Source organism: Rhipicephalus sanguineus, chromosome 6 (assembly GCF_013339695.2).
Source record: "Rhipicephalus sanguineus isolate Rsan-2018 chromosome 6, BIME_Rsan_1.4, whole genome shotgun sequence".
NCBI lineage: Eukaryota > Metazoa > Arthropoda > Arachnida > Ixodida > Ixodidae > Rhipicephalus > Rhipicephalus sanguineus.
In genome coordinates this window covers 102733222-102751808 of record NC_051181.1, presented here as the reverse complement: position 1 = coordinate 102751808, position 18587 = coordinate 102733222, and the positions used below count along the sequence as shown (strand labels likewise).

Sequence of the window (18587 nt, the reverse complement as noted above, 5' to 3'; positions counted from 1 at the left end):
TTCACTGGTCTCTTCGTCATAACATTGAGACGTTTAACGCTCTTGTGTTAGGCATATGGAGGTGGCGTATACATTATAGAGTTCTTTGCGGCGTTCCGTAGGGCATATCGTCACTTTATTTTTCAGTGAAAGTAACGCCGGCAGAATGGAAAACGACGAGACACGAAACATTCAGTTCTTGCTGAAACGGCGTGCGGAGCGACTGAAAGAAGTCCGCCGTCTCGTGAGAAGATTCTACGCCAAGAACAAGAGCGCTCTGCTGGCCAGTCCGCCATCGATCTAGTCCCCTCTGCTGCCAACTCTGTCTTGTTTCCTGAAGACAGCGCATGAACTTGCCCAGTCACCGCTGCAATCTGAGAAGTGTACACCGAGTTGAACGACGCAACATTTACCTTGTGTTTATGGGCCTGCATGAGACCGGACCGGGGATTCCATCCTAGGGGTTCTTGATTCAGTCCTATCCGACGCCGCCTCACTACTGCTGCTCGCTCAAGACCTTTACAGTGTTTTTATGTGCGCAGCGTCCCAGCTGCAAAAGAGAATTCATACGTTTTATACCTACAGCCCCGCGTCCTCGATTTGATGATTTATTATTGCTATCGTGCTTTTTCTGTGTGCCTTTCGAACTATCTACTTTGCCTAAATAAAGGAATGTCAACTTCTCATGAATGTAGATACATAGGCTTCAAAAAAAAAAAGAGCTAGCTCGCTCGCACTCACTCAAGAAATATATTTTACTCTTGGTGCTCACTCAGACTAGCCAAAATTTTTTTTTTGTCAACCGGACACTCAGACTCTCCTACATTTTACTCAGCCGGACTCACTCAGGCTCACTCACGGCTCTATTTTAGTCTGAGTGAGTCTGCTACTAAGTGCGTTAACGTAAAATTAGCTTTTTCGATCATGGTGTCAATGCTTTCTAATGCCAATAACGCATAACCGGTGCTCTACGTGGCGCCTTTTGAACACTTATCTTCAAATAAGAATTATGAGTGGTGGCAATCCAGTAAGGACATGTTCATATAAAACTACTCACACGAGACATTTGTATCAAACTTCCAGAGAAAGACCTTGCAGGGGGGGGGGGGTCATGGAAATCCCCCCTCTTCGTAACTCGCCTTTGATCAAGAAATATTAAGGTGGCGTGTGAATGCTAGTGCGTTAAAATGTGTGAGTATAAATGTGAGCTGATATACGACTGCTAGTAATGCTGAAGGTGAGTAGATAGGCCCATAGCGCTGCAAAAAAAAAGTCACTCATTCAAGAGCTATATTTTGCGCGCTTAGGACTCACTCGGCATAGGCATATCTGTAGAGGGGGCAAAGGGGGCGCTAGCCTTCCCCCCTCTCCACTGGGAAAAGTTAGGAAGCTGGAGCTAAGCCTCTTCCCCCCCGGCCCCCGCTTTCGAGAGTGGTCTATTTCGGTTGCCCACTGGGAAACAGACAACTGCGGCGAAGTTTTCCTTCAAAACAGCAATCGCGTAACTAAGTAAAATTACACCATTTCCCGCTAAAGGGAATCGTGAGGCCATGCGAAGCCGGAGCACTTGCACGATAGCGTTCCGTTGGCGTTCATTGGGCATGCTACCGACCTCGCGTCGTGGAACGCGAAGAGGAATGCTACGCGCGTCTTGTCTTCCCTCTAGCCTGGCCGTTAATTCTCAGTGTGAGCGGGGAACGCGGTCGACAGGCGTGCTAGAGGGGGGCAGTGTAGGAGAGGGGAGAGAGGGGGACGGGACGCGCTGGCGCTCATCGCGGCGTTGCGCAGGAGAGAATTTTTTCTAGGTGACATTGGTCTAGCCCGCGTTTCAGAGGAAGAGTGGAGAGGGGGAGGGGAGAGGGGTAGTGGAGGGGAGAGGGGTAGTGTAGGGGAGGAGGCGGGGATAGAGAAAGTGGAGAGGGTGAAGGGGGAGAGGAGTGGTGAGTGGGAGTGGAGAGGTGTGTGGAGAGGGTATACACATGCGCAGTAAGGGTGTCACGTCGCACACCACCACCACCGGTTAGAACTCCGCTATAAGACTCTTCGCATCTAATAAAATTTGTCCCACGCTTCTGCTGGGTCACGACCATGCACTGTGGGCTCTCTGCGGTGCAGGCCGCTTATGCGACGCTTTCGCGCCTTGCGCTCCAGCATTGCAGAGGAAGCTGCCGCTGAGCAGGGGCTCTATAACGGTATATAATTCTGTCACGCTTTCATTCTGCCCTGCCTCGCCTGAAATCTAAATAATCGACGATGCAAATACGGGCGGGAACCTGTAAACATTCTATAGACCGATCAAACCGCTCCCTATTTCGGGAAATTCATTTTCTTTCATCAAAAAGTAATAGCATCACCGCTGCTCTCTCTCTCTCTCTCTCTCTATATATATATATATATATATATATATATATATATATATATATATATATATATATATATATATATATATATATATATATCCAACTGCTGCTGTGAGCCTATTAGTGTGCAGAAGTGTTGATTGTTCTAGTTCAGCCAAACTGGAAGAGCTGAAAGAGAAGTTCTTGTTTTTGTATTCGATTAACCTGCTTCGCGTAGCTCATCATATGGTAGCCTGCAGCGATCACGGCGGCTTGCAACAAGGTGACGAATAAGGCAGTGGATTCGAGCAGAGTGGGAAGCCCAGCTTTCAAGGTTGCCCCGCAATTTGATCTGCCGGACCAGCGAGGTGGTCAAGTTTCACGGTTTTCTGGACTAAAAAGACTGAATTGACAGCCGGGCCAATGGTTCTTAATTCATCTCAATTGACGAGTACAGTGCAAAACAACTCGGACGGCAAAGAAGCACACACACGCAGCGCTGTTTATTTCTCTCTCTCTCTCTCTCTCTCTCACCCTCTCAGCAACACTTTTTTTTTGCAAGTTGGCGAAAAAAGTGTTCCACACTAGCCGTCATTGCTTCTAGTGGCGCTGACTAACACTCGCAGGGTTTGCATGCACATAAATAGCCGATAAAGAGGACGAGAAGACGACCGGCGCCGTAGCTCAAGTGGTAGAGCATCGGGCGTGTTATCCGAAGGTTGCAGGTTCGGTCCCTGCTGGCGGCAAGTTGTCTTTTCGTCCACTTTACTTTCTTCACATCTACATTACAACCACTACAATACACTTAAAACTAGGGGTGCGCGAAAATTCGAGTTTCGAATTCGAATCGAATAATACCTAACCGAATAATTCGATTCGACTGTCGAATTGCTAGTATTCGATGGTGCGGATAATTCGACAGGACGAATACCTACAACGCGACAAATGCCAATGTGGCAACTTGGTTAGGGTAAGGTGGCTAAAACTAACGATAAACTAACAATGGGGTAGCTAAGGCTGCCCCCCCTCCCCCTGAGACGCGAAAATTAAGTGAGTACTAAGGTAATTAGCGAGGTGAAATGAAATTTATTTCCCTTTCATACAAAGGAGAAAGCTGGGGCTAAAGGCTGGAATGCCTGACGAAGGCCTCGGCTCCCTTGTACAGTCTGACGTCAGAAAACACAAACACATGACTGCAAATATGACATAGTAAATGCAAGATCAGCTGCACCTGCAATTGTAACGTAATGCAGTTATTAAATATGCCGTAGTGAAAATGGTGCTATACAAAACAAAAAACAGAGTCGAGTAAATATGTTTTTGTTTCCTTGTTAAATATGTTCAATGAAACACAAAAATCAAGATTTGTTGACATTTTATTAATAGCCGCATATACCTCATAATTTAATTTTTGTTTGATATAGTACGTGTCTTAGAGACCAGGTGGATCCGTTCTCAAAAATGGTATGCGTCATTACACAAAGTATTGTTTTGAGTGTGTAATTGATTGGCCTTAATATGCTGCAACAATCGAAAAAGTTAGACTTGGTTCGCTTTAAGCAAATCCTAACCACGAAACAATGACAACGTGGAAAAACTTTGGGTCTGCCACACTAACCATGAATGCACCGCAAAGCTCTTTTGAAGTACTAATAATTTGATAGTTAGTAGTCGTAGTTGTCCCCATAGAAGAATACAATAGGTTAGTTTAAAATATACAGGCGCATAATACATCTGCATTCTCAACCACACGAATATCAGACTAGCCACCATGTAGAGGCAGTCAACTGTTTTACTTATTTCACATGCTAATTTTGATACATGTGTGTTCCAGGAAAGGTTCTGGTGGAACCAGACACCGAGAAATTTAATACAATCAACCTCATGTATTTTTACCCTTCCAAATTGAATGCTGACCTTATAGAAATCAGCAGTATTAATTGGCCTAAAAATAATGTAGCTAGCTTTGGATAAATTTAAGGAAAACATGTTGCATTGCAGCCATGATTGTAAGTTACCTAAGTGCCTGTTTACAACAGCCTCCGCTTGTACAAGAGACACTGCTGTAAAGAACACGTTCGTATCATCAGCCTACATATTCATGTCATGAGAACCTGGTAATTTGGTAATGCCATTGATATGCATTAAAAACAATAGTGGTCCCAATATAGAGCCTTGACAAACTCCGCATGGGACGGTTAGTCGGTTAGCTGTAATATCATTTACCCGTACGTACTGCATCATATGGCGTAAATAAATCCTGCACTAAGTGAATGTTAACTCGCGAATAGCGGCGCTTTTTCTAGCAGAGTGTCGTTGACAAACAAGAGTGCTTTGTGCCTATGTCAGGTTTAAGGCATTTCGACGCTGTTTTCAAGACGCGAACAACCCGCTTTATAATTTCTCTTGCAAGACAGCGCTCGTGTGCTTTGTTTCTTCGCTCGTATCCCTTTGTTTGCGCTGTTCTAAACCCTCTACCATGAACGTCATCCAAGTAGGCGAATTTCCAGTTGTAACGTTACGAGCGCGCTTTCCTGCAGCGACAAGGAGCTCTAATAAAACGTCATATTTTGATAACACTAACATAAAGGCCAATCGTTTTTTTTTTATTCGTGCATAATATCTCTTTAAAGCTAGCTAGGAATAAACTTCCGTTTCCGTAATGTAAAGCTTACTGTGTTTCTCATTTCACAACCGATTTCCTATCGAAAGTTGTTCCCCCCCCCACTCTTCTAGCAGTGCTTAAATCGCAGCTCACACGACCGCCCCTTGTTGATGGCAGTCGCAATTTGTTGTGGACCGCGTTTCGTCTAAAACTTGGCGTCCATGTCAACTGATCTTGGCATATACGCTGTATACGTCATGTTAAACGCCACGTGATCCTTCAAATATGCGTCTGAGAACTGCTACGGGGGGCGGTGCTACATTCTTTACCTCTTCTCTGTGACGGCGCGCGGCATTCAGGCAACAAAAATGAGCTCACCGGGCAACTCGTCGGCGCCGCCGCATGTACAGAACCTTGACTTGGACAATTTGTTGTCGGTCTTTGCGAGCAATGTTTTCACTTCCAGTACTACCGATCCCGAAAAGGTAAGCGATAAGCTGCGCTATTTCACTTGGCATGGCGGACTCGGGACTAAACAATCGGTTCAACTTTTGCTAGTTCGCAAAGGAACGCAGAACACCAGTGTATAGGACTAAGCGAGGAGCCACCTGCCTCCATGCCCTTCATGTCGTCGGTGCATTTGACGGGTCCTTTTTCATTCGCAATAATATACTATTCGCAATGGGCATTACGAAAATGGCATAATGGGCCGAAACGCGGGGTGAAAACGTTTCGCGTGCTCCGTATTCGAAGCCTGAGCAGTATACGCGTCAGGATGGAAAATTGAAGGCTATATAGCGTCACTTTTCTCGCAGAACCTGTAGGGCGCCAACTGCTGGTGGCAGTGCATTTCTGTGGTGTGGAAGAAGCAAGACTAGATGAATGTTTTAGAAGCTGAGAACGAAGAAATTCGGTTGAATGCATCGCTTTTGTGTTTGGTATGAGTAGACGTTTCGGCTATAGTTATGACTCATCTTGAAAAGAGCGCAACAACACGTGCACGAAGAGGCCTTCGTGTTGCTGCGCCGTTTTCAAAATGCTCGCTTTTGAGTTCGTCGGCATTTCAACTTGCATCGGAATTGCGTTGTACCATACCATTTTTTGTGTGTGTGGCTGCGATAATGGCTTACCTCAAACAGGTACGTACATACAATTTTATGACCATATCAGCCTCTACTTTGTTCGTTACCGGCACGGTGCGGTCGGGGTAAAACTAAAAATGTCAACAGAGTGTAAATTCGCTTGCGCCGTCGTTGGCTGTGTGGCGTCGATATGCAAACGCGGCCCATCCCTGTGAATCCAGGGCCAAGGACTGGTGCACGCTACAGCTATATACAATAGCAAATCTGTAGTTGTGTTGTGGACTACTTGTAGGGTTGACCTCAAAGTAATAGAGACTACGCGAGTGCGTGTCGAAATGTCCATCTGCGCGCTGTCAACTGGCGAGCCGCCTGCTGAGCGTTCCTCAAACGGACGTGTCCCTTTTTGTTCTCGTATGTACGCATGCCCGGTGATCCATCCCGCCAGAAGTGTGTGTGTTGGAGAAAACTGAGTCTAACGCATCAAAGCTCCTTACACTGAACACTGACCAGTCGCTACCTAAAAAATCGGTACGAAGCGCTTGCAACTTTGGATCACTGTCATCGTGGTCGTCATGTCCGTGAACTAGCACTTTGAGGAGCGGCACCCAGGTTTTCAAGTGCACACTTTCTGTTACACTTGACGTTTGGCGTATTTCTATATCGCAGTTTTATTATGTCACTGAAGCGCTTACCACTGGTGCATCACAAGCTGCTCGATTCACAAATCGAGCGCAGGACAGGTAATTTGTTTCATGCAGGTCGGCTCTTCTTAAAGTTGACTTCGCAGACGAACTCCACGTCGAGGCGGAAACAAATTGTTGTTGTTCGCTTCTTTTAAGACTACTTAACAAAATCTAAATGTTTAATAGCATGTTCATGTGCAAAAGTTGTAGGTCGTCACAATTTACGGGAGCCCCGTTTTTTACAAATCCAAAACGTCTGGCGCAATTTGAAATATTCATAATCGCATTTTGAGCTTCTCCAGTGCACCGGGAGGTAAGTGACGAAGTTTGAATGAAGGCGGCTCGGGACGGCATTCAGTCGGGGAAAGCGTCCAAGTCACGGCGTATATACCACGGAATAGCTAATCCTTTGCGTTCGATGGTTGGTGCTTATCTGTTTGGTCCGAGCTGTGTACAAAAAGACCGCCGTTTTCTCGTTTTTTTTTTTTCTTCAATGCAGTACAGTGTACAGCGGCAGCCATTGCGGCGCTCTTTTTCTGCAGAGTGTTGTCGACAAGCAAGAGTGCTTTGCGCCTATTTACAGTTTAAGTATTATACCAGCACCGCGCATCGCATGCAAAGTGCATGGTATTCGCGTGCATTTCAGACGCCTTACCGTTTTCCCTGACCAGATTGCGCTGCGACCCGTCTCGAAATTTCATCACTTCATCGTTTCGTGTTTCTGTCTGACGAAACAGAACGACTGCTTTTTTGTACTTTCCGTAATAGGGGATTGGAATTCGATTAATATTGTAATTACACCCAAATAACAAATCAGGGACGAATTGATTATGTGTCAACCCGTCACCACTGACCGCATGTCTAAGGGGGGGGCACCACCTTTTTAATGGGAAATGACCATCTTTAAATATACTAGGCAATCTTCGGAGAAGTGCTCGGAAAGACCACGAGCAGTCATACGCGGAATTTTCAACGCCTTGTTGCGCTGTATTCGCTGAATGCAATCTTCCTGTATACTGTCATGAGTGCCAATGGATAATTTTGAACTCGGTCGCCACGAAGGCGAGACTGCACGTGATGTGCTTTCTGAACGATTGTTACTATAACATGGACAGTGTCGGCAGGCGTAGCTGTCGCACAGGTTTGGCCAATGAGCGGTTTTGTTTAGAAAAAGGAATGATTGGGTACGATGAATCGGAGTCAGTGCTCCGTCGTGCATTCTGAAAAACTCGCAGGGTCCCTTATTCATGCGGCTCAGCCGACTTGAAAGCGAAAGCCGTCTTCTTTTACTTCTAATTCGCTGTACTTGCTGTACTCAGCCTCCCGCGTCCCCCTCCGAAAGCTTTCTGCAAGTAACGTTGTTTTGCATTGCCTCAAGGATCGGTGTACATTGTGAAGTATCTGCACCACACCGTGTTTTGCACTGCCTCCGGGATCGGCTCACCTTTTACCGAGTGATGACGTCACGACATTACAAATTTTGGCGATCTGTGACGCCGTGATGACGTCATACGCTGACTTCATCACGTGGTAATGATTTTTTGTATCACTCGTGTTGACGCCGCCGACGGTGGACGCCCACGCAGTACGCCGGTCAATTTTCGCGTTTGATGAGGCATCTGAGTCAATCGCTTTAATAATACTCAGCGCAAAAGCTTTTAAACGAGAAACGCCAACACACACGGATGAGAGCTAACTTCCAAGTGACATTTATTTCAAACGAATGGCTTATTCACAACCAACACATTACAAATTTCCAATATGAGCATGCGGAACACGTCTACGTGCATCTCTATCAGCGCCACGATTATCAAGCACCACCCCTCCTTCCCTCCCGCCCCTTTAAGGCTAGCTCCTTTGTGGTGTTGTTAGAGATGCACGTGGGCGTGCCGCGCATGCTCATGTCCAAAATTTGTCATGTGTTGGCTGTGCATAAGCTATTCGTTTGAAATATCAGTCAGAAGAACATGAGCTTGGCCATGTTGGTACTTCATATTAACCCCTACAGCGCACAAAAGGAATGACACAGCGGTACGACACGGATACAGCGCTGTGTCCGTGTCGTGCCGCTTTGTCTTGTTCCTCTTGCGCGCTGTAGGTGTTAATATCACGTGGAAGTTAGCGCTCGTCCGTGTTCGCTGCCATCTCTTGCTTCAAAGTTTTTGCGCTTAGTATTATTGAGTATGCAGTGCCAACTAGCTCGGACCCTCACGTTGTCGTGCATTGTTTCATTGTGACCAGCCGTTGTAACTTAGCGCCTAAGGTGTTGACTGCTAAGCGCGCAAGAACGGACTCGATTAAAGGCTCCGGTTATTTCGATGCCGAATTTCGATGAGTGCGAAATACAAAAAAACACCTGTTAACTTAGATACCGGTGTGCCTTAAAAATCCCAGCTGGTTATCCGTAGCCCCCCGCTACGGCTTGGCTTAAAATCAGCCATATCGTGGTTTTGCTCGTAAAACCCTATAAATTGTTTGTTTCATAATGTGTTGGTACCTTATGCGCCGCAAAGCTTTCGAAATCAGGCCCGGTTTCCATCTTTGCTGAACAAGAGCCATTTTCCGAACATGTAAATATTAGCTCGTGGAGTGAGCGCTTCTCCTCATTATATATGTTTTTCAAGGTTCAAATCTTTGACGACATCCAAGAGAAATGCGTGGAACTCTTTAACAAGGACTACATCGTGAAGGCAAGTACATTTTCCTCTGTATGCAAAAAAAAAAGAAAACGACTGCTAATAGTAGCAACGAATCTCCACGCAGATAGCACTGTTTTCCTGCTTAAACCAGCCATCGTTTGGACGGTACACGTTGGAACCAGTGAACTTTCCTTTGTTAATCAGCAGTAGTTGTCTCTGAGCGCAAAAAAGCGCGAGAAGTATATATAAAAGAAGCAAAAGATTAGTCTTGACATTAATGACAAAATGCTCGAACGAGTCAGCGCTATGCATTATCTGGGTGTTGTATCGATAAGACTTAATCTCAGCAAAGAAATCATATGGATAAACTTTCCACAAGAATACTTAGCAAAGCCACTTGCATTCCAATGCAATGATGCAGTTTTTGTTGTAGGAAGCCTTCGAATAGCTTCAGCTTGTTTCGCAGTGGTCGGTCGTGCCGCATTAGACAAGTTCAGTACAGAGCTATTAGGTTATCGACTTGTATTGATTAACGATCGAATTGTGACCGACTATGCTTTCCCAACGACCAGCTTTGCGTAATAAATATGCAATACACGCAATACGCTGTAACTCTCTTATCGAGAACCTGAAATGTGTGTGGTGAGCGAAAAGGTAAATTGTAGAAATGCAGAAAAAAAAAATAGCCCCCACTTCTCAGATATTATTCACTCAGTTTCCCTCAACGTTTTCAACGTTACAATTAAGCGTGATTCATACATACGAAATATTGCGGTACTGCTTGCCATACATGCTTGATTGCGAATATTTAACATTTTATTCTTTCCTTTCCTTACGCAAACGCATCAGCTTTTGAGGATCTGTTTGTCCTGCATTTTGCTTTGCTTGCTACATGGAACTGCTGATCAAAATGCACGAAGGACTAATGAAAAAAAGGAACAGGGTGGCGCACCACTTGTCCACACTTGTGCGGCCGGTGGACCAGCCTTCGTCAGAGTGTGTGGTTACAGTGCGCCATATATATAAAACATTACGAAATAAACAGAACTATACTCGTTATTAAGTGCGTGAGATACATTAACAGCAAAAATTATATCGAGGGGCATGGCTTTTGAAGTCGTCTCCATGATGCAGTGCAGTGGTTATGGCGTTATGCCCATGGTCTGGGCGAGAGGCGGCAAACCGAATACAAGTTATATTTGAGTAAGCGCTTGTGCACATAGTGGTAGAACTTAACGTTTAGCCTCCCAGATGGTGGCGCAATACGATGTCCACGAGGGGGTTTCGGACGTTAAGCCCATGTAATTTAAATTTAAGTTTCTGCGCCCCTACTTTCCCATCAACAGAGGAAATTGCTCCAAGAGGGTCGCTTATTTGTAAGGCACTGCTGATCCTGTATGCCAATGCGCCATTTTTCTTTAAATAAGCAGCTGTAACTTAAAATGTCCATCTTTTTTCTCCCTGTACAGATCATAGACAACGATCGTGGGAAGCTCAGCGCCACTTATCCCAACAAGATAGTGTCCCTGGCACTTCCGGCTCGTAGTGACGGCAGTAACGATGACGGCGGGCAAGTTATACGTCATTCATTTTTGCTGTGTTCAATTTTTTTTTTTCGGGCAGTCTGAGGGCTCATGGTCGGAGGCATTGCTATACTTTTGAGGCTCATCCGCATATCAAATGCTGTGGAATGCGAAAAATCTTGCGTGGTATTTAGATCCTGGTGAACATCTCCGCGAATATAATCCAGATCTGCGTATTATGCTGGCCCGTCGTAGCACACATGACAGCTTTTCAACGTACAATTCAAATTTTAGGGTGAAACTTTGACAGTGAATCATCTGACATTTCTGATCGTTAATTATGCCTAAAGGTTTGCTTCCGAGAAAGCTACTACTTCAGACATTTGCCGTCGCAGTGGCCTCGTGGTTACTTTGCTCGGCTGGTGTGGCCCGATAGAGGAGGGTTAAATCCCGGCCGTGACAGTCGCATTCACATTGAGGCCAAATGCTACGAGGCCCGTGTACTGCACGATGTCAGTGCACGTTGAAGAACCCCAGGTGGCGGAAGTTATCTGGAGCGTTCAACTACGGCGCCTCTTATAGGCTGAGTCGCTTTAGAACGTTAAACCCCATAAACCCTGTAAACCGGCATAACACATTCAAAGGCACATGTTTTTCCTAACCGGGCGCCCTGTAAACTTTCATGCCAACTGTTGAAAAATACTAAACTTCGAAGATCTTCTTCCGCAGACTACGTGCGCAGTCGCCAAATACCTCCGTCGTGTACTGGAATGTGCCAGTGGTGGTATAGTTCAGTATATTATTTGACCAGAGGTCATCCACTGATAAGGTTGGCTCGTCTTATCTGATTTGTTTCCGCTTCCTCTTGCGTAATGTCCCGCGTGGCGGTCACGAAAATACTATACTTAGTAGCTCAAAATTTTAGAAGCATTGAAGACACCAATTAGAGCCGTGGCATGAATGTAGGTCGGCGCGTGCCGAGCATAAACTCTTGTCAAGACTTGTATGCACTTTCAAAGAAAAGGTAGTAACTGCGTCTACTACCCGTATGACACGTTTTATTTGTTTTGCAAACCTTCTCTTCTTGGCGTGCCTCGTAATAATACCGGGGTTTTGGCGCATAAAATACCAGATATTATTAACGTTGTGCTCTGAAGAAATGTATGAGAGGTGTTAAACATTGTCGTAAAATGTTCGCATTTCGGGGTTAGTAGAGGTTACTACTGTTCGGTTTCAGTTCGGTTATTTCTCTTGTAGAAGTCTTAATATTCTCTGCGTGGCCTGCATGTGTGTGTGGTCTCGTTTGTCGTTCGTTCATGCCTCTATGCGTACCATATGAGGATATTGTTGTGGCGTGTATTTACCAGGGTAAACCCATGAAGAGACAATACCACACGGTTTCACTGTTTTATTTGAGCTTTTTATGGTAATATATTTACTATGTTTGTATTACTTCTTTCCTGCATGTAGTAACTGTAAGTAGCTAGTTTCACTGCAGTAAAGTTATACAAACTTGGCGGTTACTACCTGCAGTTACTACATATGTAGTAAATGTTGCGACGAGAGCTCGCTACCGCAAAGTTAGTAAATACCATGAATACCACTTTTTTTTTTAAGAGCGCTGCTCTCCATGAATGCACAATAAGCGCAAGCCAATGGTTGCGGCAACTCGTTTCATTTCGTCCGTTTTTTGTTCAGTGTATAGGCTGCTGGTGCCGCGGTATTAACATCTTTTACGTGGGAAGAAATTTTCTACGCTGGATAATAATCCAGTCGTCACTCGAGCATGACTTCACCATGGGTTGCACAAGTTGTCAGGAAAGTTAAATTCGACTAACTTTTAATCATACAAGTTTGCAAGACGACTCAATGCTGTAGTTCGAAGCTGTTAGGTGACAATACGTATTACAACAACTGCTTACTGACTCGGGCAGGCCGCCACCGACTATTAAGATCGTTCTTACTAACTGTATTAAAAGCGCTAGTTCGGAATCCTGACGTAGAATCAAGTTGTTCAGCAAAAGTCGTTTGTGACAACGCCTAAACTAATGGTTAGCAAGTGAGCAGCCATTATGGTTTACTTTTAAGGACTCCGGGTAATCATTTGTTTCAAAAGTGTGCCACTAGTGAAGCAGCTGCAATATCCAAGGAAGGTGACACGTTGCAATGTTGCTTATTTTGACCTTACATTTGCAATATGTGCTCAAAACCATTTATCCGTAGAGGAAGGCTGCGGCGCGTGAACTGCCACATTTTAGCTCCTATGAATTTTATGTTAATTGTATCTTTTTTCTTGCGCAATACCTTGTTTTTCATACGATAATTCATTGAGTTTGCCATGTAATGCACTGAAATCTACGCGAACCAGTGAGCATGTATTTTAAGCATGAAATGCTTTCAGCTCTTGTTGTCGGCGGCCTTCAAGTGACATTGAGCCAAAATTGAGCGCATTTACCCGGGCGCTCAAACGAGATATCCGAACATCGTTGCGAGAACAATGCGCTAACATCCGGGCACTCAGACTAAAGTTGAGAAAATGCGGTCTCTGGCCGCTAACAATGTGTGCAGGACCACATTACATGGGCTAGTTACGACCTAAGTTGCAAAAAAAAAATATTGCTTCCGTGTTCTTTTCAGTGTTTGTTCACGCTATCACTGAAGCTGTAACTTCTAGCACGCTGCAGTTTCATTTGCAATTTCCAATAGCGGCGTTCCAAAGGCATGTGCAAGCCGCCTATGCACTTGCTCTTTCAAGCGCGAGCGCCATGCCTACGCTCTATAAACGCCAGCGAATGCGCGCAGCCGGGGGTTTTTTTTAACCGTGGACCTCTGTAACTCTTCGTTTCTTCGTCTAGCTTTGCGTCATTACCTTTTGCGCAGCAATCGTGGAGGCGACTGTATCGCAGTGCGGATTGCAGCCTCCGAGAGAGACAGCGCCAAGCTGGGTGCAGACCACCACAAAGCGTGGTGCCTAAGATTGTTGCTAGTAAAATCTCCAACCAATCACCTTTTCCCTTAGCCATTTCATGCTTACATCTCCTCTAAATGCGCCAGCTTTTTTCCTGGTGAACCGAAATAATTCTCATACGGCGTCGTTCTTTCTAGGAACTGCCACCAAGAAAACGCTCAAGAACTTCGCATGCGCATGAAGAAGTCGCGGGTTGCCAGGGCACGCACCCGTTTTGTCGTTCCCGTCATATTATACGACGGAAAGGTATGTGGAACTCGAAAAATGCGTGAGCGGTCGCACGCTACGGTTCATTGCCGAGATAAGCATGCCGCGACGAATTTCATCGGCGCGCATGAGAACGAAGCCACGAAAGGACCTGCCAAGTGAGTGTATTCGACCCGCCGGTCAGGTAGAAGTGAAACAGCAATTTACTAGTGAAATTGACCCGCATTCCATCTATCGTTAGCTGCAGCAAACATACCGTGTCCAACGCTTGACGACGCTAACGTCAGTCGAAGCGGGTCGGTGCCACGCGGCGGAGCGTTCGACTTAAGCGTGCTGGCGGCTGTACATGCGACATAATGCGTACAGCAGCTGTTCACTATGATTGGCCTTAGTATGTGCTTAACCATCGCACCCGGCATACTGTAATCACAATTCACTGTCCAGAATCGAATGTCTAAGAGCCAAAGCACGTGTCAAAGTGAAATGGTCTTTTACTAATGTAAGGATTCCGGTTTTATCCTTATTAGCTGTATCACCAGGGAACTTTTACACCTTCGGATAGGCGATGGGCAAGCACATGCAAGGGCTCTAATGTATCATATAATGACGAATCTACTATATTAAGCTTTACCACTATACAATAGGGCACACTAATAATGCTTAATAACACTGGGCTCGTCCGCCATTTTTTGCTGGGCGCAGTCGCGGAATCTTCTGCTAGCGACTCCTTAAGCAGAGGCCACGGAGAGGCTAAGCAGCAGTCGTTAGCGGAACTTTTGAACCGAGATAATGAGGGCGTTTCTTTCGAAATCTCACGCCGAATGGTCAGCGGACCTCACTGTGCTGCCACAAATCGACGAGAACACAATATCGCAGTACTGAGCGCTAAAAAACTCTCCCGGACGGCAGCTGCGAGAGGCGGACCGCTTCGCAAAGCCGTAGTGTTGCTCTGTAGTGACGTGCGCTTCCGATCTGAGGTAGGCGTTCAAGAAAAGTGCTCGTTGCCGAGGAGGTGGGACTGACAAACTTCGACGATAACCTTGCAGTGCAATATCCCCTAGTGTGCACTGTTGGGAAATGAGGAACCAAGCGATACTGAAAGCGCAGGAAAACATATAGCGGATTATGTTTGGTTAGCAGCGCGATGACTAACGTGAGGACGGACAGGAAATATTTTTCCTGCCCCTTCTCACACTTAATGTCAGTCGTCGCGCTGCTCGCCAGACAAGCAAAGTTATCGGCATGCCTCTCTATTATCCTCGAGAAACCTGAGGCCGTAAGAGCTCAATATATCATAACCAAGCAGGCGGTGCAGGATCAAGGTTTCCAGCGGTGCGTTAAGCTGGGAGTTCCTAGGGGTACTTTAGTTAACTCTCCGATCTAAGCCCAATTCACAGACCCGTCCTCGTTCTAACTTCAATCTCGCCGCTGTCACTTGGGTGATGTCGAGGCAGCCACCAGAGTATACTGCAATGGGATAACATTGCAGCCCCTACGAACGAGAACTTAAGCCCCGCGAACAGACACGGCACGCTTTTTCAGGCAGGTATGTCTCCAAGCGACGGCAGATCCTATCAAATTAGCTTCTTGGTGGTTTCTCGAGGCTCTATAGCATATATAGTCTTGAGATTTCAGGAGCTTAGAATAACAACTACGGCTATATACAAAACTCGGCGATAACATTTCCATGCATGCTGGTACTAAGCATAATTGCGTGTTTTATTTCTTTCCGTCAGCACATATGCAGATCAGCAACGCTTTCTGGAGGAATAGAGATCTACACCCGAACTCTGGTGGACTATCTGTGCGGTATGCCCTCACCCCTTTCTTACGCTTGTCTGCCACCGTGTCCTTGTGCGTACTAATCCATAACCGAGTCAAATCTTGCTGTTGTACTTCGATCCGAGAACAAAGTGTTAGCGAAAAATCGTTTATCCTCAAAATCCTTGAAAGTTTCAGTGCGTCGGTGTCGCTTATTTTAGTAAATGACTCCTTGTAGGAAACATGTGAGCTGTTTGTATCCCTTTGCGTCATGGCTGGGGTTGTGTGGGTAGCTTCGATTACATCATTCGACATGACATAAAACTATTCCTTCCTGCAGGTCCTTCACGCTGCCGATTTTCACAATTCTGCGTTTCTTTAGGACTAGGTAAGACATTTGCTTTGGTATTGTTATGTGGCCGTGCAAATGCGGGAGGCAGTGTTTCGAAAATGAGAATATGAGAGGGTTGTTAGCTCTGACCTGATGACACTGATGACGATGATGACACTGATGCAGTCGTATTCGTGTTGCAAATTGAACATTTGAAAGGCGTTTCTTTAGTCGACGAGACAATTGCCACTGCACAGCTTATATTCTAAGACACGTGGCACTCAACTACTGGTCAATAATTGCACGCTGCAGTGAGACTTGCAATCACTGCCTGCCATCGTTCTTTTTGCACATATAGCTAACTCACGCGTTTCTTAACTATCCATATTAAAATCAACATTTCTAATTTAATTCGGTTACCCAGAATGCATAAATTTAACAGGTAATATGATTTCGTGAGTTTGACACAAAACTGTTAATATTTCTCTTTATCGCCATGATTTATGCCACTTTTAAATGAAAGGTGGTAGAACGCCACTCCCGCGATGACTGCTGAAGACAATCTGGTTGGAGTGCAGGCAACCTGTAGGCACGAACTTGGCAGAGGCGGCATTCATTTCATTTTCTGTGACAAGCGTGCTGGCGCAGTCACGCTTCGGACGGCTGGGCCTGCGCGACTTCAGATTCAAAGCGGCACGAAAGAAGGCGTACGACCACTGAGCGAAAAAGCAATCTCTTCAACCGAGGAAAACATCGCGGAAATTCCTATCAAGTGCTCAAACAGATGGCAATCGAATAACTCTTAGGTGCGGCTAAATATTCTGCATATCAGTAGAACGTCACTTTGTAGCCTCGTTTTCGCAGTGGTAAAAGATGCGCCAGAAATCAATTAAGCCGAGAGAGAGATATAAGCCTCTTCCAAAGTGACTGCGTGCTTTTCGGCACCAGCGCCGTGCATGTCATCTGCAAAGTTGGTTTGTTAGGCTAAAACGCTTTAGCTATCGTTGGTGACTGACTAGCACGTGATATAAAGTGTAAGCCAACTCAGCATCATGTCGAAAGTTATGCATATTTGCTGGCAGCGCGACAGCAACTCAACGCTAAGACAGGAAGACAATTAAAACGCGCGCGTGTAAGTACTACATGTGCATTGTCGACTTGCCAAGCTAGCTGCAGTTCTTGATATTTGCGCATGCATTTCAGTGGAAGACAGGGATCGAATACCGGCCGCGGCGGCTGCATTTTCTATGGAGGCGAAAATGTTTGAGGCCCGTATACTTATATTTGGGTGCACGTTAAAGAACGCCAGGTGGTCGAATTTTCCGAAGCCCTCCACTACGGCGTCTCTCATAATCATATGGTGGTTTCGGGACGTTAAACCCCAGATATTATTATTATTCAGTGGAAGACATCAACGGTCAAAGAGCGTTAAAATCGCGTCATATTGAAAAGGGTGTGCCGCTCTAGTACGAAGGTGCTGAATGTTGCTTACGTGGTCACATTGCAACGTGATGCATCTATAACCAGCCGTGGCAGCTTAGTATGGGAGTAACGTGTCGCGCTGCTAATCTCCAGGATACTGGTTCAATGCCCCACAACGGTGGTCGCTTTTCGATGCGGTTGATTCTAGTGCACATCAAGAAACACTAGGGGCCGTATTCTGATATAATCACTGTGGGCGACAGTGCCTCTTTGCGTGCCGTACAATGGCGTGTGTCTAACGACTAAAGAGCGACTACTTGCCCGCCTTATAAAATATGCTGTTGCACCTAAAAGCCCAAAATTACCTGTGCACTTGTCTTTGTGACGTGCCTAGTATGTGTACTGTTCGCTGGAATGGTTAGCGTTTCTCAAACGTAAAAGTAAAATGTACCGCGAATTACAATGGTCCTGAGCAACATTTGATAATTCTCATTTTGAGTAATTTAACCTGAATGCCCGACGAACTAGAGTGAATCTACCGAAGACCTAACCGCGGAACACCGTGAAGCTGGTAAGTAACCACTGGTGTAATTTTATGCTTCCGGACAAAAAGCCTGTATTCCCGGACTGCAGTATAGCTTTATGTTCATTCTCATGATAATCTGGGGTGAAATGTTCCCTACGCTAGTGCAGTAACCTCAGTATTCAAACGACTAGGCGTCTTGCTTGTGCTGTGTAGAATCCTGACGTTTAGCAAGCAGGAGCGGTAGCTGCTGGCACAGGAACGAAATGTTGTTAATTTAGTTTTAAACAAGGCGAAAAGTGTGGCACTGAGAAACGAAGTCGACAAGACTAGTAACACAGCATTGGTGTGAGCAGCAATTATTCTCGCAAACTGGGCTGTCAATTTTGACACCGGTTGGACGTACACCTTACACACAACAGCTTGATGCAATGTCTCGTCGCCGACTCCCCCTTGTTCGTCAGTTACAGTAGCCTACATAGCCTTGTCCACGCATGCTCTATGCTCAACACAACCCGCGACTTC

At 45.7% G+C, this 18587-nt stretch overlaps 3 protein-coding genes across 3 annotated transcripts in view; all 3 read left to right on the top strand.

Annotated features, from left to right (window-relative positions):
- The window catches only part of LOC119396068 (myotubularin-related protein 14-like), a 29654-nt gene extending 29156 nt beyond the window's left edge, over positions 1-498 (top strand). Inside the window, exon 20 of the mRNA XM_049416563.1 lies at positions 127-498. Within this exon, the coding sequence (XP_049272520.1) occupies positions 127-283 (157 nt within the window). The 3' untranslated portion in view covers positions 284-498. The remainder of the gene's footprint in view (positions 1-126) is intronic.
- The window catches only part of LOC125758869 (uncharacterized), a 271216-nt gene extending 270551 nt beyond the window's left edge, over positions 1-665 (top strand). The window contains exon 6 of the mRNA XM_049416566.1: positions 505-665. The gene's annotated coding sequence lies outside the window, so the exon portion shown is untranslated. The remainder of the gene's footprint in view (positions 1-504) is intronic.
- A 13268-nt stretch (positions 666-13933) lies between these two features.
- Positions 13934-18587, top strand: part of LOC119396067 (myotubularin-related protein 14-like) — a 29222-nt gene continuing 24568 nt past the window's right edge. The window contains exons 1-3 of the mRNA XM_037663136.2: positions 13934-14064; positions 15762-15834; positions 16127-16174. Of these exons, the coding sequence (XP_037519064.2) occupies positions 13990-14064; positions 15762-15834; positions 16127-16174 (196 nt within the window). The 5' untranslated portion in view covers positions 13934-13989. The remainder of the gene's footprint in view (positions 14065-15761; positions 15835-16126; positions 16175-18587) is intronic.